Raw genomic sequence first — 22,190 nt, forward strand, 5'->3', positions numbered from 1 at the left:
GGGTGGCTGTTGTCGTTGTGTTCCTGGTTCGAGCCCAGGGAGGAGCGAGGAGAGGGATGGAAGCTAAACTGTTACACTGGCAATACTAAAGTGCCTATAAGAACATCCAATAGTCAAAGGTTAATGAAATACAAATGGTATAGAGGGAAATAGTCCTATAATAACTACAAGCTAAAACTTCTTACCTGGGAATATTGAAGACTCATGTTTAAAGGAACCACCAGCTTTCATATGTTCTCATGTTCTGAGCAAGGAACTGAAATGTTAGCTTTCTTACATAGCACATATTGCACTTTTACTTTATTCTCCAACACTTTGTTTTTGCATTATTTAAACCAAATTGAACACGTTTCATTATTTATTTGAGGCTAAATTGATTTTATCGATGTATTAAGTTAAAATAAGTGTTCATTCAGTATTCTTGTAATTATTATTATTACAAATCAAATTTAAAAATCGGGCGATTTTCTAATCAGTATCGGCTTTTTTGGCCCTCCAATAATCTGTATCGGCGTTGAAAAATCATAATCAGGCGGACCTCTAAAATCAAGTACTGAATTTCAGTGAATAATTACTTCTGCTTAGTGCCACATTGGAAATTAAACGCGTGAATGTATGCTCTTGCAAAACAAGTGTGCTTGTTTTCACGGCATGATGATAATTCGGCAGGAAACCAGATGTATTCCTATGCCGTCATACCTGACTTCACTCATAGCCTCCTCCACTCAAAAGCAATGTGTTATCAGTGTGCCTACCAATACTGAATGAAAACCTTTTTTAACCTCTTTGGGCTGAGATCCTGCTAACAGGATCGATATGACAACAGCCAGTGAAAGTGCAGGGCGACAAATTTAAAACAAGTCCTATAATTAAAATTCCTCAAACATAGAAGTATTTTACACCATTTCTTGTTAACCAGTGTCCCATTTCAAAAAGGCTTTCCAGTGAAAGCAAACCAAACAATTACGTTAGGTCAGAGCCAAGTCACAGAAAAACACAGCCATTTTTCCAGCCAAAGAGAGGAGTCACAAAAAGCAGAAATAAATTAAACACTTACTTCATGTTACAAAATACATGTATGTTTTGTTCGATAAAGTTCATATTTATATAAAAAAATATGTTTACATTGGTGCGTTACGTTCAGTAGTTCCAAAACAACCGGTGATTTTGCAGAGGGCTACATCAATTTACAGAAGTACTCATAATAAACATTGATAAAATATACAACTATTATGCACGGAATTATAGATACACTTCTCCTTAATGCAACCGCTGTGTAATTTAAAAAAAAAAATTTTTACTTTATGGAAAAAGCACGCCATGCTAAAATCTGAGTACGGCGCTCAGACCAAAACAACCCAAACAGATATCCGCCATGTTGTGTAGTCAACAGAAGTCAGAAATAGCATTATAAATATTTGCTTACCTTTTGATGATCTTCATCAGAATGCACTCCCAGGAATTCCAGTTCCACGATAAATGTTTGTTTTGTTTGATAATGTCCATTTATGTCCAAATACCTCCTTTTTGTTTGTGCATTTAGCCCAGTAATCCAAATTCATGAGGCACGAGCAGACAAAGTAAAAAGGTTCCGTTACAGTCCATAGAAACATGTCAAACGATGTATAGAATCAATCTTTAGGATGTTTCTAACATAAATCTTCAATTTTCCAACCGGAGAATTCCTTTGTCTATAGAAATGCAATGGAACTCAAGCTAACTCTCACGTGAATGAGCATGGCCAGCTCGTGGCTTTCTGGCAGACCTCTGACTCAGAGCCCTCATTCCCCCCTCCTTCACAGTAAAAGTATCAAATAAGGTTCTAAAGAGTGTTGAAATCTAGTGGAAGCCTTAGGAAGTGAAATATGACCCCATAGACACTGTGTTCGATAGGCCAAAAGTTGAGAAACTACAAACGTCAGATTTCCCACTTCCTGGTTGGATTTTTTCTCTCAGGTTTTTGCCTGCCATATGAGTTCTGTTATACTCAGACATCATTCAAACACTTTTAGAAACTTCAGTGTTTTCTATCCAAATCTACTAATAATATGTGTATATTAACAATTGGGCCTGAGTTGCAGACAGTTTACTCTGGGCACCTTATTCATCCAAGCTACTCAATACTGCCCCCAGCCATAAGTCTTTTATTTATTTCACCTTTATTTAACCAGGTAGGCTAGTTGAGAACAAGTTCTCATATGCAACTGCGACCTGGCCAAGATAAAGCGTAGCAATTCGACACACAACAACAGAGTTACACATGGAATAAACAAAACATACAGTCAATAATACAGTAGAACAAAATAAAACAAGTCTATGTACAGGAAATAAATAGGCCATGGTGGCGAAGTAATTACAATATAGCAATTAAACACGGGAATGGTAGATCGGCAGAAGATGAATGTGCAGGTAGAGATACTGGGGTGCAAAGGAGCTAAATAAATAAATACCAGTATGGGGATGAGGTAGGTAGATAGATGGGCTGTTTACAGATAGGCTAAGTACAGGTGCAGTGATCTGTAAACTGCTCTGACAGCTGGTGCTTAAAGTTAGTGAGGGAGATGTGAGTCTCCAGCTTCAGAGATTTTTGCAATTCGTTCCAGTCATGGGCAGCAGAGAACTGGAAGGAAAGACGACCAAAGTAGGAATTGGCTTTGGGGGTGACCAATGAGATATACCTGCTGGAGCGCGTGCTACGAGTGGGTGTTGCTATGGTGACCAGTGAGCTGAGATAAGGCGGGGCTTTACCTAGCAGAGACTTGTAGATAACCTGTAGCCAGTGGGTTTGGCGAAGTGTATGAAGCAAGGGCCAACCAACGAGAGTGTACAGGTTGCAATGGTGGGTAGTGTATGGGGCTTTGGTGACAAAATGGATGGCACTGTGATAGACTGCATCCAGTTTGTTGAGTAGAGTGTTGGAGGCTATTTTATAGATGACATCACCGAAGTCGAGGATCGGTAGGATGGTCAGTTTTACGAGTGTATGTTTGGCAGCATGAGTGAAGGATGCTTTGTTGCGATATAGGAAGCTGATTCTAGATTTAATTTTGGATTGGAGATGCTTAATGTGAGTCTGGAAGGAGAGTTTACAGTCGAACCAGACACCTAGGTATTTGTAGTTGTCCACGTATTCTAAGTCAGAGCCGTCCATAGTAGTGATGCTGGACGGGCGAGCAGGTGCGGGCAACGATCGATTGAAAAGCATGCATTTAGTTTTACTTGCATTTAAGAGCAGTTGGAGGCCACGGAAGGAGAGTTGTATGGCATTGAAGCTCGTCTGGAGGTTAGTTAAGTATCCAAGGAGGGGCCAGAAGTTTACAGAATGGTGTCGTCTGCGTAGAGGTGGATCAGAGACTCACCAGCAGCAAGAGCAACATCATTGATGTATACAGAAAAGGGAGTCAGCCTGAGAATTGAACCCTGTGGCTCCCCCATAGAGACTGCCAGAGGTCCAGACAACAGGCCCTCTGATTTGACACACTGAACTCTATCAGAGAAGTAGTTGGTAAACCAGGCGAGGCAATCATTTGAGAAACCAAGGCTGTCGAGTCTGCCAATAAGAATGTTGTGATTGACAAGAGTCGAAAGCCTTGGCCAGGTCGATGAATACGGCTGCACAGTAATGTCTCTTATCGATGGCGGTTAATGATGTCGTTTAGAACCTTGAGTGTGGCTGAGGTGCACCCATGACCAGCTCTGAAACCAGATTGCATAGCAGAGAAGGTATGGTGGGATTTGAAATGGTCAGTAATCTTTCTGTTAACTTTGCTTTCGAAGACCTTAGAAAGACAGGGTAGGATAGATCTAGGTCTGTAGCAGTTTGGGTCCAGAGTGTCAACCCCTTTGAAGAGGGGGATGACCGCGGCATATTTCAATCTTTAGGAATCTCAGACGAAACGAAAGAGGTTGAACAGGCTAGTAATAGGGGTTGCAACAATTGTCAGATAATTTTAGAAAGAGAGGGTCCAGATTTTGCAGCTCTTTCAGAACATCGGCTATCTGGATTTGGGTAAAGGAGAAATGGTGGGTGCTTTGGCGGGTTGCTGTGGAGGGTGGCGGGCAGTTGACCGGGGTAGGGGTAGCGATGTGGAAAGCATGGCCAGCCGTAGAGAAATGCTTATTGAAATTCTCAATTATAGCGGATTTATCGTTGGTGACAATGTTTCCTAGCCTCAGAGCAGTGGGCAGCTGGGATGAGGTGCTCTTATTCTCCATGGACTTTAGTGTCCCAGAACTTTTTGAGTTAGTACTACAGAATACAAATTTCTGTTTGAAAAAGCTTGCCTTAGCTTTTCTAACTGCCTGTGTATATTTGTTCCTAACTTCCCTGAAAAGTTATATATCACTGGGGCTATTCAACGCTAATGCAGAACGCCACAGGATGTTTTGTGCTGGTCAAGGGTAGACAGGTCTGGCGTGAACCAAGGACTTTATCTATTCCTAGTTCTACATTTTTTGGGAGGGGCATGCTTATTTAAGATGGTGAGGAAGGCACTTTTAAAGAATAACCAGGCATCATCTACTGACGGGATGAGGTCAATGTCATTCCAGGATACCCCGGCTAGGTCGATTTAGAAAGGCCTGCTCGCAGAAGTGTTTCAGGGAGCGTTTGACAGTGATGAGGGGTGGTCGCTGGCAGTGATCGCTGAGATCTTGATTGAAAACAGCAGAGGTGAATTTGGAGGGCAAATTAGTTAGGATGACATTGATGAGGGTGCCCGTGTTTACTGATTTGGGGTTGTACCTGGTAGGATCATTGATAAATTTGTGTGGGATTGAGGGCATCAAGCTTAGTTTGTAGGATGGCCGGGGTGTTAATAACCTCTTGGGGATAGGGCTGTCTACTGCCCCCGCTGGAGTAATTGCGTGCCCATAGTAAACATAATTTTTTTTTTGTCAAAAGTTGCTAATATATGCAAATAAAAATATTATTGAATAGAAAACACTCTAAAGCTTCTAAACCCGTTTTAAATTATGTCTGTATGTAAAGCAGAACTCTCAGGGCAGTCATTCTCCCAAACTTTTTCTTGTCATCATAAACGTTGGCCAAACTTTGACGTCATCGCCCCCACCCTTCCCAAGCACCTACAGGTCTGGGAACAGTCTCTTGTCTTCAGCGCGATGTCTGATTCCAATGGGGCTTCTCATTGTGAGAATCGCGCGCTCACGAGAGTTTTGGCGGGCCGAAACCTTTTCGTAACGCGAAAAACAGGTCACTTTTATGCGCGCTCTGCTCAGGTCCTGTCTTTTTTCCAAGATCGATTATACAATGCATGCGTTTCTGTTAGTCCTCACGATTGCTGTACACCTTTATAACATGTTAAAGCTTGATTATGAAGTTAGTTTGACAAGTTTTATCGACATTTATGTAAGTTCGATGTTTTGGTGCGCATCCACTTGACTTTTGGCTACATTTCAAACGAAATGTGTCGTGTTTGAGAACTGAAAGACAGACTGCAAAACTAACGCTGTTTTTGGTAAGTATAATTCCTTCCAGGTCTTCTGATGGAAGAACAGCAAAGGTAAGGGAATATTTATGTGGTAAATTTGGGTTTATGTGGACTCTAAGATAGAGGAGCCATAATGCTACTTTGAGCGCAGACTCATAGTATAGCCGAGTGAAGGAAACCTGTAACGTTAAAAATAAATGTAACACAGCGATTGCATTCAGAAGTGTATCTAACTATATATGTAGAACATGCATATTTAGTCAGTTTATGATGTGTATTCCTTGTTAGCTGAGGTTATCTGCCGGAGCTATCGTCATTTCTCAGGACATTTGAGTAGCATTTTTTGAACGATGCATCATTGTAAAAAGAGATTTATGGATATATATAGCATATTATTGAAAAAAACATAAATGTACTGTGTAACATGTTATATTACTGTCATCTGATGAAGATTTCAAAAGGTTAGTGCATTATTTTTCATTTAATCCTGCCCCCCACGTTCAGCTGGAAGGTGGCACATGGAACGCAAAAATATTCCTAAAAATATTTAACCTCCACACATTAACAAGTCCAATGGCTCAAATGAAAGATAAACACCTTGTTTATCTACCCAGCAAGTCAGATTTCTAAAATGTTTTATGGCGAAAACATAGCACATATTTATGTCAAACCACCACCAAAGACACAGCTAATTTGCATAGCCAAGTTGAAAAAAAATATGCAATCAACAAACGCAGGATTAAAAGAAAAATAATGCACTAACCTTTTGAAATCTTCTCAAACACGACACATTTCGGTTGAAATGTAGCCAAAAGTCAAGTGGATGCGCACCAAAACGTCGAACTTACATATATGTCGACTAAACTTGTCAAACTAACTTCATAATCAAGCTTTAACATGTTATAAAGGTGTACAGCAATCGTGAGGACTAACAGAAACGCATGCATTGTATAATCGATCTTGGAAAAAAGACAGGACCTGAGCAGAGCGCGCATAAAAGTGACCTGTTTTTTCGCGTTACCGAAAGGTTTCGGCCCGCCAAAACTCTCGTGAGCGCGCGATTCTCACAATGAGAAGCCCCATTGAAAGCTGAGATCGCGCTGAAGACAGAGAGACTGTTCCCAGACCTGTAACTGCTTGGGAAGGGTGGGGCGATGACGTCAAAGTTGGGCCAACTTTTCTGATGACAAGAGAGAGTTTGGGAGAATGACTGCCCTGAGAGTTCTGCTTTACATACAGACATAATTTAAACGGTTTTAGAAGCTTTAGTGTTTTCTATTCAATAATATTTTTTATTTGCATATATTAGCAACTTTTGACAAACAAATTATGTTTACTATGGGCACGCAATTACTCCAGCGGGGGCAGTAGACAGCGCTATCCCCAACAGGTTAAGCATGTCCCAGTTTAGGTCACCTAGTAGCACGAGCTCAGAAGATCGATGGGGGGGGGCAATCAGTTCACATATAGTATCGAGGGCACAGCTGGGGGCAGAGGGAGGTCTATAGCAAGCGGCAACAGTGAGAGACTTGTTAATGAAAGTATTTTCCCAAGTCTTAAATAAAAACTGGCTTGTGTATCGACACCTGCCATAAGGCTATGTTTGCTATAGCTTCAGGCTACCGCATTGGCAGAATGTGTCCAGTATACGCTGTTATTAATTGAGTCTTTGCCGCTCAGTGATCAGTTGTCGATAAGGCCATGTGGAGTTTTCACCCTCTTGTTTCGTTGCTGTTCAGTGTCAACTGGGAAAATAGCTTGTCAGACTGTCGTTGTGCAAAGAGCCATTGACCAAGATCTTGGTCCAGGTTGCGGATACTAACTTCCCCATTATCTTATCTTGTCTGTCCCCCTTCTATTTCTCTCTCCTTATTTTGTCGCTCTTCTCTCTCTCCCCCTATCCAGGTACACCCCGGTGGGTCGCTCCTTCTTCTCAGCCCCAGAGGGCTACGACCATCCTCTGGGAGGGGGGAGAGAGGTGTGGTTTGGTTTCCACCAGTCTGTACGTCCCGCCATGTGGAAGATGATGCTCAATATTGACGGTGAGGACAGCGCACATCACTTTGCAACCAATCTTAACCGTAACCATTTAGGGGGGAAAAAAATCTGGGGCCATATGGATAAGAGTAGGAGTTCTGATCTAGGATCAAGTCCCCCTGTCCATGTAATCTTATTCAATGTGATCTAAAGGGCTAAACTGGTGTTAAATCATCACTCCTACTCTGAGACGCTTTATGAATGCAGGCCCTGAACCTGTATCGGTGTTTGAGGCAACTTCTAACTAATATGGGAGGACTCCATAGTGGGTGTTGTGCCGCATGCTGGCAACAGGGGGGTTTGGAAAGAGGGTTCTGGTAATAGGTGGGTGGGCTGGCCGTAGGCTTTGTAGAAAGTGTATTTTGGGGGGTTCTTGCTTTGTGGAAACTGTCTAGGCAGTTGCTGTGGAGACAGACTTACAGGGATCTGAAGGGCCCTGTGTTTGGGAGCTATTTTTGGTGGGCTGCTTTTGTTTTGGAGTGTGTGAGTGCCCGCTCTCCCTCTCTCGCAAATCATTTTAGAGCCCCTCGCCCATTCGCCACCAAAGGGCAGAAAAGTCCAGCCATCTGCAAATGATTCTCTTTCATTAGTCATTGTGTGCTCAAGGAATGAGGAGAATAGGCCCTAAAAGAGCGCGAAAACAAATAGGCGCCAATTATCTGTTTTTATATCTCACCAGGGGACATGTATAAAATCACACACATCCTAGCTGAAGATATAGCAACACTGAGAAAATGTACCAGTACATACAGTGGGGCAAAAAAGTATTTCGTCAGCCAACTTACTTTCCACCATAATTTGCAAATGAATTCATTAAAAATCCTACAATGTGATTTTCTGGATTTTCTTTTTCTCTCATTTTGTTTGTCATAGTTGAAGTGTACCTATGATGAAAATTACAGGCCTCTCATCTGTAAGTGGGAGAACTTGCACAATTGGTGGCTGACTAAATACTTTTTTGCCCCACTGTAAGCAACAAACAAAAATGTGCTCTATTTAAAACCCTTTCATTTTCACACTCCCAAGAGTAATGTATCAGCACTCTCACAAACCGACATCAAAACAAACATGAAATTGCTGCTGTCATTTCCTGTTTATGGGGATAAGAACCCTACTGTCTGTGTGGAGAGTGACCGTGACCTGTACTCCCCATCATTTCTAATCGCATGTATGCTCCGGTCGTCAGAGTCGCTGTCAGACGTGGCCCTGACGTCACTGTGAAGTCAGCACAGTGTCAGTGCAGCACCTGTTTCCTCTCATCTCTCCTTTCAGGTAGAGAAAAGCATTAGGGCCTTCATCTATGGGCCAGCTTCCTCTAATGGCACATAAAGCCAGAGGGATGTTGATGTTCCTCCTTTTATTTCGTGGCTACAGGCCTTGAGCTGCTGTACTTGGTTTGATTTGAGATATAGACAATGATGATGGCTGATAATTGATGACAAATGGCTGCTTCTGGCGTGACGAATTTGGCAGACCAAGATCAATTCACATTTTGCATCGACAGTAAAGATCTAGGGAGATTACTCTCGGTTTTGCAGGTATTACCAGTGATTGGTAATTCTGAGTGAGTGTGAGAGAGTGTTTAATGGCCCTGTCTGTCCTGCAGTTTCTGCCACGGCCTTCTACAAAGCCCAGCCTGTGATCCAGTTCATGTGTGAGGTCCTGGACATCCACAACATAGACGAGCAGCCCCGACCTCTCACAGACTCCCACCGGGTCAAGTTCACCAAAGAAATCAAAGGTAGTGTATTTTGTGTGTGCGTTTGTCTGTGTGCATGAAAGAGGATGTAAACTAGACTTTTGGGCGTGCCTGTGTACACACATTTGTGTCATTGCCATGTCCCTGAGGTCCTAAAAGCTGTCCTGTCCAGGTCTGAAGGTGGAGGTGACCCACTGTGGAACCATGCGGCGGAAGTACCGCGTTTGCAACGTAACCCGTCGGCCTGCCAGCCATCAAACGTGAGTCACGAGAGCCCCGGAGGGAGGGTGGGGTGGGACAGGAAGTAGATGAGATTGGGTGGAGTGGAACTAGGGAGAGAGTGGGGTGTGGTGGGACTAGGAGAGGCCAGAGAGAGACTGGGAGGAGACGCACATGGAGCCTGGGGTGCGGGATGGGAGAGGAGAGGAGCGTGCACTTGAATGTAGGTTGACCTGTTCACAAGAATTCACCAGAACCACAAAATATCTGAGTCAGATCCTTGTCTCGAGGTCAATGGGTGTTAGTCATCGTTGGCCAATATGCTATTACATGCAGCTGTTTATCTACTGCTGCTGCTTCTTTGCTTTCCAGTATCTACTGATGCTCAACATTTTGAGAATGATTTGCTCAACGTTTTGATGATCACTGTATTGATCTGAACTAGAAATTGAAGAACACTTTAGCTGTTGATAACCTTAGTCTACGTAGACCCCTCTTGCGCAGCCGCCCCTTTCAATGTTAGTAAAGAGTTCTTAACCCTTGCCGTTCCATCTACCTGTTGTGGTCAGGTTTCCTCTGCAGCTGGAGAATGGTCAAACGGTGGAACGCACGGTGGCCCAGTACTTCAGAGAGAAGTATAGCCTGCAGCTCAAGTATCCCCACCTACCCTGCCTCCAGGTGGGGCAGGAGCAGAAGCACACCTACCTGCCCCTGGAGGTGAGAAATATTCATTTCTTTGCCTGATTCACACTATAGGACCGACCCAAACCGTACTGTGATGGCTCGGATATTGTCTTTTCACGTGGTCCTTTTTAGCATGGCTTCAGTTTGGCCAAATAGTGTGAATAAAATACTTTGCAATATACTCAATGGTTTTGTGCTGTGTCCCTGCAGGTGTGTAACATAGTAGCAGGGCAGCGCTGCATCAAGAAACTGACAGATAATCAGACGTCCACTATGATCAAAGCCACGGCTCGCTCTGCACCTGACAGACAGGAGGAGATCAGCCGGCTGGTGAGTCAGTGGCGCCGCCTGGTGGCACGGAGTCTTACTTACAGTTATACAAGGGGTGGGTCTAATCCTGGATGCTGATTGGTTAACCCCATTCCAGCCGGTGTCTATTCCACAAATTAACACCGGCTAAATCTATGAAGTTGAAATGCCGATTGACTCTGTTCCATCTGTCTGCGTAATCCAAGGTCTTGTCAGTTCAGCCAGGCCATTTGTATACTAGATCTTCACTGTAAAAAGCATCTAGACATTATCTCCCATTTTTCTTTTAGACTTGCGTTTAGTTTTCAACAGCAAAGATTTTCAATAACCTTGCTATCTGTCTCTGACATTTGCAACATTGTTTCAATATTGAAATTCGATCTCCAGTTGTCCTATGGTAATGACCGCTATCGGGGTGGGCGAGACACAGGCTGGCAACTTTGGACACCTACTCATTCAAGGATTTTTCTTTATTTTTACTATTTTCTTCATGATATGGAATCCTGTAGTAACCACAAGTGTTAAACTAATCAAAATATATTTGACGTTCTTCAAAGTCGCCATCCTTTGCCTTAATGACAGCTTTGCACACTATTGGCATCCTCTCATCCAGCTTCATGAGGTAGTCACCTGGAATGCTTTTCCAACAGTCTTGAAGGAGTTCCCACATATGCTGAGAACTTGTTGGACTGCAGAGTGAAGGAAAAGCAGCCAACTTATCCCAAACCATCTCAATTGTTTTGAAGTCTGTGTGATTTGTGGAGGCCAGGTGATCTGTTGCAGCACTCTATCACGCTCCTCCTTGGTCAAATAGCCGTTACACAGCCTAGAGGTGTGTTGGGTCATTGTCCTGTTGGAAAACAAATGAAAGTCCCACTGAGCGTGAACCAGATGGGATGGTGTATCGTTTCAGAATGCTGTGGTATGCATGCTGGTTAAGTGTGCCATGAATTCTAAATAAACCATTGTCACCAGCAAAGTACCATCACATCACCTCCATGCTTCACGGTGGGAACCACACATGTGGAGATCATCTGTTCACCTACTCTGCGTCTCACAAAGACACGGCGGTTTGAACCAAAAAAATCTCAAATTTGGACTCATCAGACCAGACATTTTCTGGATTGACTGACCTTCATGTCTTAAAGTAATGACAGACTTTCGTTTCTCTTTGCTTATTTGAACTGTTCTTGCCATAATATGGACTTAGCCCTATTTGGTAAAAGACCATATTGTGTATACCACCCCTACCTTGTCACAACTGATTGGCTCAAACACATTAAAAAGGAAAGAAATTCCACAAATGATTTGTAAAAGGCACACCTGTCAATTTTAAATGCATTCCAGGAGACTACCTCGTAAAGCTTTTTGAGAGAATGCCAAGACTGTGCGAAATTGTCATCCAAGGCAAATGGTGGCTACATTGACGAATCTCAAATATAAAATCTATTTTGAATGAACACTTTTTTTGGTTCCTACATGATTCCTACATGTGTTTACTACGTGTTATTTCATAGTTTTGATGTCTTCACTATTATTCTACAATGTAGAACATATTAAAAATAAAGAAAAACCCTTTTGACTGATACTGTCCACGAGGAAATGTCAATAGAAAAACAGGAAATGCAGCTGGTTTACTGTATTTTGGCTACACTGTTTGACCTGACTGTGTTAGCCAAAGTTGGCTAGCTAGCTAGCAAGCAAGTAAGGGATAAAAATGTTTGCCAGCCATCATGGCAACGGAACATTTAGAACAAACGACTGGGTTGTGTCCATAGATTTAGAACAAAAAGACTTAGCGACTGGGTGGCTGGCCGATAGAACGAAGCCTTTTAGATCATAAAGAACAAGACGGGGACTAGATTAGCTCTCAAACTCTGAGCCGTTTCGTCAAACCGAACCGATAGAACGAATGACCAGCCGGGTTGGGTAGCAACCATAGATTTTTGTCGGGACTATATCTTGTGGAAGGATGAAATTGTATGAATAAATTGATCAAAATAAAGTTAATGAAAATGTCAATCATTATTTTATTATGTTGGTAATGCCCTCAACCGGTATTTGAGGATGTATTGGTATGGTTTGCCAAAATGTCTCAGAGTTGGAGAGCTAATCTAGGATCAGGTCCCCTGTCTTGTTCTTTATGATCTAAAAGGCTAAACTGATCATCGATCGGCACTCCTACTCTGAGACACTTAATGAATACGGGCCCAGGTCAGTTTTAATTGAGGTCAGTGAAAGGCTAGTTTGAAGATGGTATTGTTGGCTAGCTGTCACCAGCACACTGCCTGGCCATGGTGTTTTCTGAAGGATGAGAGAGGCTAACACCTCTACCATTCGACTCCAATAGATGGCATTTAATTCAGGCTCTGCTTCGGCTACCTTATTAAACAGACTTCCGATCTCCCGCCTGGGATTAAGACATACCTCTGGCTGATAGTACACTGCCAGAGACGGTAAACTTCTCATTTAGATGCAGAGAACCATCAGTGAGTAGTAACTGAATTAAAGTGTGGTTGGAATAACTTTGAAATATGCATAACGATTGGACAAACCGAGGGGGAAGTTTGACAATGTTTTAAAGATGTCTTAAGGTTATTTCAGGATGTTGCGTGTGACAGAGTTCTGGGGGAAATGTGAACTAAAAACAATCTACATACTTGTGAGTTGTCTCAACATCAACCTCCTCAAACCTCAAATATTCATTAGGGCATTCCGTACCAAATTACTGTTTTATTTTTTGACAAGTTGAGTGTTTCTAATAGGAGTATTTTATTTTTTTTTCTTCTGTTTTAGTGCATTGTGAATATGACACTGCCTTCTGGATACCAACTTACCTCACCACCCTAAACACCCCTTTCTCTGTCTCTGTGTGTGTGACCCCTGCAGGTGCGTAGTGCCAACTACGAGGCTGACCCCTTTGTGCAGGAGTTCCAGTTCAAGGTGCGCGACGAGATGGCCCACGTGACTGGGCGCGTGCTGCCCGCCCCCATGCTGCAATACGGCGGCAGGGTGAGCACAGAGCACTTTATGGTACCCTTCCTCTAAATCACGCTCCATACTCTGTTTGTTTGACACGCTACCTACCCTTGCTATATGAGGGAACTAACCCCCTTGCTTTGGTTTGATTTGATTTGTTTGTCTTTTCTCTCTGTGAATCGTCCAGGAGCAGGTGTGCTGATCTAGGATCAGGTCCCCCTCTTCTTCATAGTGATTTCAAAGACTAAATTGATCCTAGATTCGGCACGCCTACTCTTAAGACAATTTATGAATACAGGCTTGTCTGTGTGGATTAATATAAACTAGTAGTCTTTGCTCAAAGCTAACACGGCTACATCATTTTTAATTTCTGCTTTTATTGAGAATGCATAGTACAGATCGTTATGACATATGCTTTGACTCAATTTAGCTTCCTTTTGTGGTGTTCATGCTTTAAAAAATATATATATATTTTGCAATTTCACTTTTTGCAATTTGTGAGAGTAGATGACACATTAGTGGGATTTTACTGGAAACAGTCAAATCAAATTTTTAGCCTTAATCCCAGACCCAGTTTTGTATTCAAACATTTTAAAGTGATTAGGACTGCCCAAGGAGAACTCCAATAAATCTGTTTTTCTGGACAGTGGATGAGGTCAGCCTAAAGATTCTGGTTTCATTTTGTTAAGACACTCCAGGACCTGACTTGTCTGTAAATTACTAAACCATGTACGTAAACAGCATATTTGGTGCATATTTTCAAATAAAATGTTATCAAATTCAGATTTTTCACTATAAACAAATTTTGTGACGGCTAAATTTGGAGAATGCAGATGATTCTGAAGCTGAGAGAGTTGGAGTGTTGGAAGAGTCTGACTTTCAGGAAATAAATGGCCATTAAAGTGAAGTACAATGAATTTACCTTACCAATCGCAAAACACCTATTGAGACCTAATCACAATCTCTTCAAATGAAGTTACTACATATACAGTGCCTTCGGAAAGTGTTCAAACTCCTTGAATTTTTCCACATTTTGTACATTATAGCCTTATTCTAAAATGTATTCATTTGTTTGAGGAAAAACAATCTACACACACACTACCCCATAGTGACAAAGGGAAAACAGGTTTTTAGAATTTTTTGCTAATATATATATATACATATACATATATATACATATACATAAGTATTCAGACCCTTTACTAAGTACCTTGTTGAAGCACCTTTTGGCAGTTATTACAGCCTCAATTCTTCTTGGGTATGATGCTAAAAGCTTGGCACATCTGTGTTTGGAGTTTCTCCTGTTCTTCTCTGCAGATCCTATCAAGCTCTGTCAGGTTGGATGGGGAGCGTTGCTTCACAGATGGTTTCACGTCTCCAGAGATGTTCGATCGGGTTCATGGTCGGCCTTTGGCTGGGCCACTCAAGGACATTCAGAGTCTTTGCTGTGTGCTTAGGGTTGTTGTCCTGTTGGAAGGTGAACCTTCGCCCCAGTCTGAGGTCCTGAACCTGCTCGAGTGATTTCATCAAGGATCTCTTTGTACTTTGCTCCGTTCATCTATCCCTCAATCCTGGCTAGTCTCGCACTCCCTGCCGCTGAACAAGAAACCCACAGCGTGATGCTGCCACCACCGTCCTTCACCGTACAGATAGTGCCAGGCTTCCTCCAGACGTGATGCTTGGCATTCTGTCCAAATAGTTCAATCTTGGTTTCATCAGACCAGATAATCTCATTTATCATGGTCTGAGAGTCTTTCGGTGCCTTTTGGCAAACTCCAAGTGGGCTGTCATGTGCCTTTTTTACTGAGGGGCTTCCGTCTGGCCACTCTACCATAAACGCCTGATTTGGTGGAATGCTGTAGAGATGGTTGTCTTTCTGGATGGTTCTCCCATCTCCACAGAGGAACTCTGGAGCTCTGTCAGTGACCATCAAGTTCTTGGTCACCTCCCTGACCAAGTCCTTTCTCCCCCGATTGCTCAGTTTGGCCGGGTGGCCAGCTCTAGGAAGAGTCTTGGTGGTTCTGAAAATCTTCCATTTAAAAAATGGAGGCCACTGTGTTCTTGAGGACCTTCAATGCTACATAAATAGTTTGGTACCCTTCCCCAGATCTGTGCTTCAACACAAACCTATCTTGGAGCTCTAAGGACAATTCCTTCGACCTCATGGCTTGTTTTTTTCTCTGACATGCACTGTCAACTGTGGGACCTGATATAGACAGGTGTGTGCCTTTCCAAATCATGTCCAATCAATTGAATTTACCACAGGTGGACTCCGTTGTTGAAACATCTCAAGGATGATCAATGGAAACATGATGCACCTGAGCTCAATTTCGAGTCTCATAGCAAAGGAGCTGAATACTTGTGCAAATAAAGCATTTTTGATATTTTTTATACATTAGCAAAAATGTCTAAAGCCTGTTTTGTCATTATGTGCTATTGTGTCACTTGTTGAGGATTTCTTTTTGAATGTATCAATTTTAGAATAAGGCTATAACGTAACAAAGTGGAAAAGTCAAGGGGTTTACTTTCCGAAGGCACTGTTGTCCAGTTTGTAATGGCCTTTTAAATGATTTATAGTTAATTACACGTAGTGAGCTTTGAAATTATGTCCATTTTTTGAATGTGGTTAAAATTCATGACATTTTGATGTTAGTATGATGATAAACAAACAAAATAAATATGTACATAGTTTTGGACATTTTTGTTTACTTTTTGAAAGTACTAATATTAAAGACTCAAATATAGATGTAAAAATGTAATTTCAGCCTGTGGTGCCTTACCTTAAAGGGTTAATGTAAAGGTTGGTGGCAGTATATTTTTGACACTTTCATTGTTGAAATGCTCTAATATTCATAGAACATTTTGAAGCAGCTTGGGGGAGGCATTTTAAAACACAGCACCTGTCTTTCAGTCTATACGTGTGTGTGTTTTAAATTGGACTGTATCCATAGTGTCGGTGTCCATGCATTTTTGTGTCATTTCTTCATGTGTGCCTGCATGAATTGTCTGCATGTCCTACTCTATTGGGTGTATGTGGTTACTGTGCAATTTTTTTCTATCCTCGTGGGGACCTGACATCCCCAAATGTCCCCAAGGATACTAAAACATGGAAAATGATCCCTCATGGAGACATTTCCCACATCCCCATGATGACAAATGCTATTTTAAACGTAGGGGTTAGGTTTCTGCTTCCAATTAGGTTTAGGGAAAATAGGATTTTTATTGGAAATACATTTTTAGGTCCACACAAGGATAGAAAAACAAGTGTGTTTTTGCGCAAAAGTGTGTGTACACGCATCAGATCAACCGTACTACACTGTGGTTTCAGAACCGGACAGTGGCCACCCCAAGTCACGGGGTGTGGGACATGAGGGGCAAACAGTTCCACACGGGAGTAGAGATCAAGATGTGGGCCATCGCGTGTTTCGCCACACAGAGGCAGTGTCGTGAGGAGATCCTCAAGTAAGAACCAGCCAGTCTTATCTGTTTCACCCACTTACTATGTGTACAACTATGTTATGCTCGTTAGGGCACACCGTGGCAAAATGTTCAACGGAAAACAAATGAGCGTTTCTTATTGGTCCAGGTAGTCCTGCCCTGTTTCAGTACATTTTCTTCCATTTGGTGCCTAATAAACATAACCCCCCCTATTCATAAAGCAGCTTCTCACATAGCCACAGGGATACATGGAAAGGAATCCCTCCCTGTTACGGATGTGTTGGAGATGACCTTCCAGATAAGAAAGTGATCCTTGTGTAATTAGTTTGTCCTCTACGCCTCCGATACAACCTTGATAGAATTTACACAGCCACTCAAGGATGACATTACTAAACCACTCCCTAACCAACCAGATTAATATTTGGTCTTTACAACCTTCCTTTTTCCCTACTCTCCCTCCCTCATTTCTCCATTACTGTTTCTTCATTCACTAATTCCTCCATCCATTACCCACCTCTTATAGGGGTTTCACAGACCAGCTGCGTAAGATCTCCAAGGATGCTGGGATGCCCATCCAGGGCCAGCCGTGTTTCTGTAAATACGCCCAGGGAGCCGACAGTGTGGAGCCCATGTTCAGGCACCTGAAGAACACCTACTCTGGACTGCAGCTCATCATCGTCATCCTGCCCGGAAAGACCCCCGTCTACGGTAGGCGGCACCCATAGACATACATATTCACATGATATTCATTGGAATCGATCAAATTTATTCATAAAGCCCTTCTTACATCAGCTGATGTCACAAAGTGCTGAACAGAAACCCAGCCTAATACCCCAAACAGCGCAGGTGTAGAAGCACGGTGGCTAGGAAAAACTCCCTAGAAAGGCTTGAACCTAGGAAGGAACCAGGCTTTGAGGGGTGGCCAGTCCTCTTCTGGCTGAGCAGAGGGAGACTCTTTGTGTTCACCTTCACAGTCCAGACTACACTCAATCATAGGACCTACTGAAGAGATGAGTCTTCAATAAAGACTTAAAGGTTGAGACCGAGTCTGCATCTCTCACATGGATAGGCAGACCATTCCATGAAAATGGAACTCTATAGGAGAAAACCCTGCCTCCAGCTGTTCGCTTAGAAATTATAGGGACAGTAAGGAGGCTTGCGTCTTGTGACTGCAGCATACGTGTAGGTATGTACGGCAGGACCAAATCGGAAAGATGGGTAGGAGCAAGCCCATGTAATACTTTGTAGGTTCGCAGTAAAACCTTAATCAGCCCGAGCCTTAACAGGAAGCCAGTGTAGAGGCTAGCACTGGTCCTAAATGGAGCCTTGAGGAACACTGAAATGTACAGTCACCTTATCCATGCTGATTAATTGTCTAACATTTTCTGTATCTATATAATAGTTCTACCAAAGCATCTGCTTTTCTTTGAAATTCTTGTTGCTGAAGCAGCTTTGATAAGGGATGTGTGTTAACAGATAGTGTACATCTGTCTGGTATCTATCAATACCTTCCCTTTAAAGCATAGGTGGTACCTTACTCTTTACTTCCCTAATCTGACTGACTGTTAATTGCACAGAGATTGATTGATCACTGCCTGTTACTGGTCCTGTGTAGCGGAGGTGAAGAGGGTGGGAGATACTCTCCTAGGAATGGCCACTCAGTGTGTCCAGGTGAAGAACGTGGTGAAGACGTCCCCCCAGACCCTCTCCAACCTCTGCCTCAAGATCAATGTCAAGCTGGGGGGAATCAACAATATCCTGGTGCCTCACCAACGGTACGAGTCCACCGTGGCTGGAGGATAGAAGGACTGGAATGACCATACAAATATTTCTAATCAGCTGAAAGCATATTTAGTCATATTTATCTTCCATTAGAAGTGTGCACCACTTATTTTTGAGACTTGAAGTGGGGCATCCGTTTAAACAGTAAATTTACTTTGTTAATCCTTAGAACTTACTACAATAGTCCATATCTGTTTCAAATGCTGTATGTAAGAGAATGTTTTTGTTTTTTTGTACACAAATTACATCAATAGCAATCTCCCAATCAAGTGTCCTCCAATTTATGATTGACATAATGTACATAGTGTAAAATCTAAACCCATAATCATTTTAGAGAACCTTTGTTTGAACTCTGTCCTCACTGGTCCTTCCCTCTTCCTCCACCCAGACCCTCAGTATTCCAGCAGCCAATCATCTTCCTGGGGGCGGACGTTACACACCCCCCTGCTGGAGACGGGAAGAAGCCCTCCATCGCTGCAGTGAGTTCACTTAACTCCTATTGGCCTATACCAGGGGTCTTGAACTCATTTAGCCCAGCCCAGGGGCCACATTTATATATTCTTTACTATTCCAACCATGGGCTACTAAGATAACCGCATGTTTAAAACTTCTGGCCTGGTGTATACTGTATTGCCAATGCATTCAAGTTCATAATGTTTGTGCAGAGCTATTCAATTTGCTCAGGGCTGGTGTTTGTGTGTCTCACACACTCTCTCCCTCTCCCACCCTGTTTCTCTCTATACATCTCCAGGTGGTCGGCAGTATGGACGCCCACCCCAGCAGGTACTGTGCCACAGTGAGGGTCCAGAGGCCCAGGCAGGAGGTGATCCAGGATCTGGCCTCTATGGTCCGAGAACTGCTGATCCAGTTCTACAAGTCGACCCGCTACAAGCCCACCAGGATCATCTTCTACAGGGACGGAGTGTCAGAGGGCCAGTTCAGACAGGTGAGCAAAGGCCAAGTGACTATCCTGGGGGGAAAAATGTAAGTCGCTCTCCACCTCCAGAACTTCAGAAACTAGAGGGTCAAATGTTGTCCCTCTTTAATTAAACTGATGAAGTTAGGTAGATGTCCTATCTAAGTAAACCATTGATGCACATCATGAAGATCTACAAAGAGGACATTAGAATAACATGCATGACTGTGACCAAAACATGAAAATGCTTATTTCCCCGTCACATTGTCAGACGGTGGCAAAAGGGTGCAATGTCGAGGCCTGTATCATCTACCTTGACTGGTGCGATCTAGAAAAACTGCTCAGAGCCAAGATGGTGGACATCCAAAGTCATATCGTCCGTAATGGATGTTTTATCCCTCTGCCCACCCCAGGTGCTGTACTACGAGCTGCTGGCCATCCGCGAGGCCTGCATTGGCCTAGAGAAGGAGTACCAGCCCGGCATCACCTACATCGTGGTCCAGAAACGCCACCACACCCGCCTCTTCTGTGCCGACCGCAACGAAAGGGTGAGCGGGCCCACTTGAGTTCTGGCCACCCTCCCAACTACCTTACGGTCATTCTGACATGATACTCATGCCTGAGTCACACTATAGGGTCGACACCCACCCAAACTGTGCTGGCTCTTATATTTTCTAAGGCCAGCTCACTACAGCTTGGTTCAACTAAGTTTGGCACAGCAGTGTGAAAAGCCCTTTTATAGATTAGGGGGGGGGGGGCTGTGTGTTTTGAGTTGGTCCGTGTTCTTTATTACCCCCTAGTTTATTAAGCGCTCTAAATGGTTGTCCTAATTATCCAATTACCCTGTTGTCAATGGGCCTGCTCTCTTGGTAATTATATTCCATTATAGCATTAGGCCTGATGTGGATTGACGGACCTGGAGTGCCACTCGAGGTCTGGGAGAGCAGGGCTTTTTGGCGTTTATCACCTTGTTTACAAGTGAAGTGCACTTTTACAGACGGGGAGAAATCCATTTTGTCATTATTCTGGTTTTGTTGATTACGTCATTCAGAACTGTGGATATGGGGCGCCTCAATTGTCCCGGCGTCGTTGTAATTAAGTATTTGTTCTTAACTGACTTGCCTAGTTAAATAAATAAAACATATAAACATTCTACACCTCCCTCCCGCTGTTTGTTCGTTCACATTCTGCCGTCGTTAAATGAGTCCAAGGGATGGACGTGTGTTTGTGTGAACCTTGGTGTTGAAGAAGAACAGGACAGGTGGAAGGACGTTTTTAACTTTTGCCAGTTTATTAATAATAACCCCAAATCGACGACAACTTTTCTTTCAGGTTGGACGTAGTGGAAACATTCCTGCTGGCACCACGGTGGACACGGACATCACACACCCCTATGAGTTTGACTTTTACCTCTGCAGTCACGCTGGAATACAGGTACTGGAGCATACACCATCTGTTCATCTAGCCTGCTGCCTCACTGCACTTTACTCTCAGGAAATATGCCTCCTTTTTAGAATTTAAACACACTGTGTTTTGTTTTTTTGGTAGGTACATTTTTTTTTACTGAAACTAAACGACCAAATACTCTATGGTTTTCAAGGTGAAGAAAATTTGACAAAATGTGTAACTAAGTAGGCCTATAGTTCATTCTAAAAACCCAATTGTCCTGAATTTCAGTTGAAAGCCATTGTCTTTCTACTTCAGTCTTAATACCACATCTATATTAAATCCCCATATTGAGGCTGTGTAGTATGTGTAACGTCTGCTGTCCCCAGGGCACCAGTCGGCCATCCCACTACCACGTCCTGTGGGACGACAACTGCTTCACGGCCGACGAGTTCCAGCTGCTCACTTACCAGCTGTGCCACACCTACGTGCGCTGCACCCGCTCCGTCTCCATCCCCGCGCCAGCCTACTACGCCCACCTGGTGGCCTTCCGTGCCCGCTACCATCTGGTGGACAAGGAGCATGACAGGTGATTGGCAGGGATGGGGGGTGGGGGTTACTCTCACTGCACAAAACAGACTTAGTCTGATTTAGTCTTTCTGCATGCTTCGCCTCTGTTGTGCTCAACTTTACGTTTCATATTTCCTATCTATTTTGGGTGAGATGTACAGTATTGCAATACTGTTTTTTTGTGTTCTACTGCCCCCCAAGGCAGCGCTAGGTATTATACTGCCCCCCAAGGCAGCGCTAGGTATTATACTGCCCCCAAGGCAGCGCTAGGTATTATACTGCCCCCAAGGCAGCGCTAGGTATTATACTGCCCCCAAGGCAGCGCAAGGTATTGTACTGCCCCCAAGGCAGCGCTAGGTATTGTACTGCCCCCGACAGCAGCGCTAGGTATTGTACTGCCCCCGACGGCAGCGCTTGTACGCCCCGACGGCAGCCCTCGGTATTGTACTGCCCCCGATGGCAGCGCTGGGTATTGTACTGCCCCCGATGGCAGCGCTAGGTATTTTACTGCCCCCGACGGCAGCGCTGGGTATTGTACTGCCCCCGACGGCAGCGCTGGGTATTGTACTGCCCCCGACGGCAGCGCTTGGTATTGTACTGACCCCAACGGCGGCGCTAGGTATTGTGCCGCCCCCGACGGCTAGCTTTCTCTGTAAATATTATTTTTTTGCTTCAAATAAGTGTGTATCATAGTTGACTTGTCTTTTTGATCCATTCATGT

General features: G+C 43.5%; 1 protein-coding gene across 2 annotated transcripts in view; it reads left to right on the forward strand.

The window, feature by feature from the left end:
- Positions 1-22,190, forward strand: part of LOC118364311 (protein argonaute-3) — a 44,692-nt gene that overhangs the window by 15,749 nt on the left and 6,753 nt on the right. The window contains exons 5-18 of one of the 2 annotated variants that reach the window (XM_035745758.2): positions 7,356-7,492; positions 9,094-9,228; positions 9,359-9,446; positions 9,975-10,122; positions 10,300-10,419; positions 13,288-13,410; positions 16,706-16,839; positions 17,339-17,523; positions 18,431-18,590; positions 18,986-19,076; positions 19,349-19,543; positions 19,927-20,061; positions 20,846-20,947; positions 21,289-21,488. In XM_035745758.2, coding sequence (XP_035601651.1) covers positions 7,356-7,492; positions 9,094-9,228; positions 9,359-9,446; positions 9,975-10,122; positions 10,300-10,419; positions 13,288-13,410; positions 16,706-16,839; positions 17,339-17,523; positions 18,431-18,590; positions 18,986-19,076; positions 19,349-19,543; positions 19,927-20,061; positions 20,846-20,947; positions 21,289-21,488 — 1,953 coding nt within the window. Of the gene's footprint in view, positions 1-7,355; positions 7,493-9,093; positions 9,229-9,358; positions 9,447-9,974; positions 10,123-10,299; positions 10,420-13,287; positions 13,432-16,705; positions 16,840-17,338; positions 17,524-18,430; positions 18,591-18,985; positions 19,077-19,348; positions 19,544-19,926; positions 20,062-20,845; positions 20,948-21,288; positions 21,489-22,190 lie in introns of both variants that reach the window. The other variant, XM_035745757.2, reaches the window with a different exon arrangement.

The sequence above is a fragment of the Oncorhynchus keta genome, chromosome 31 (genome assembly GCF_023373465.1).
Source record: "Oncorhynchus keta strain PuntledgeMale-10-30-2019 chromosome 31, Oket_V2, whole genome shotgun sequence".
NCBI lineage: Eukaryota > Metazoa > Chordata > Actinopteri > Salmoniformes > Salmonidae > Oncorhynchus > Oncorhynchus keta.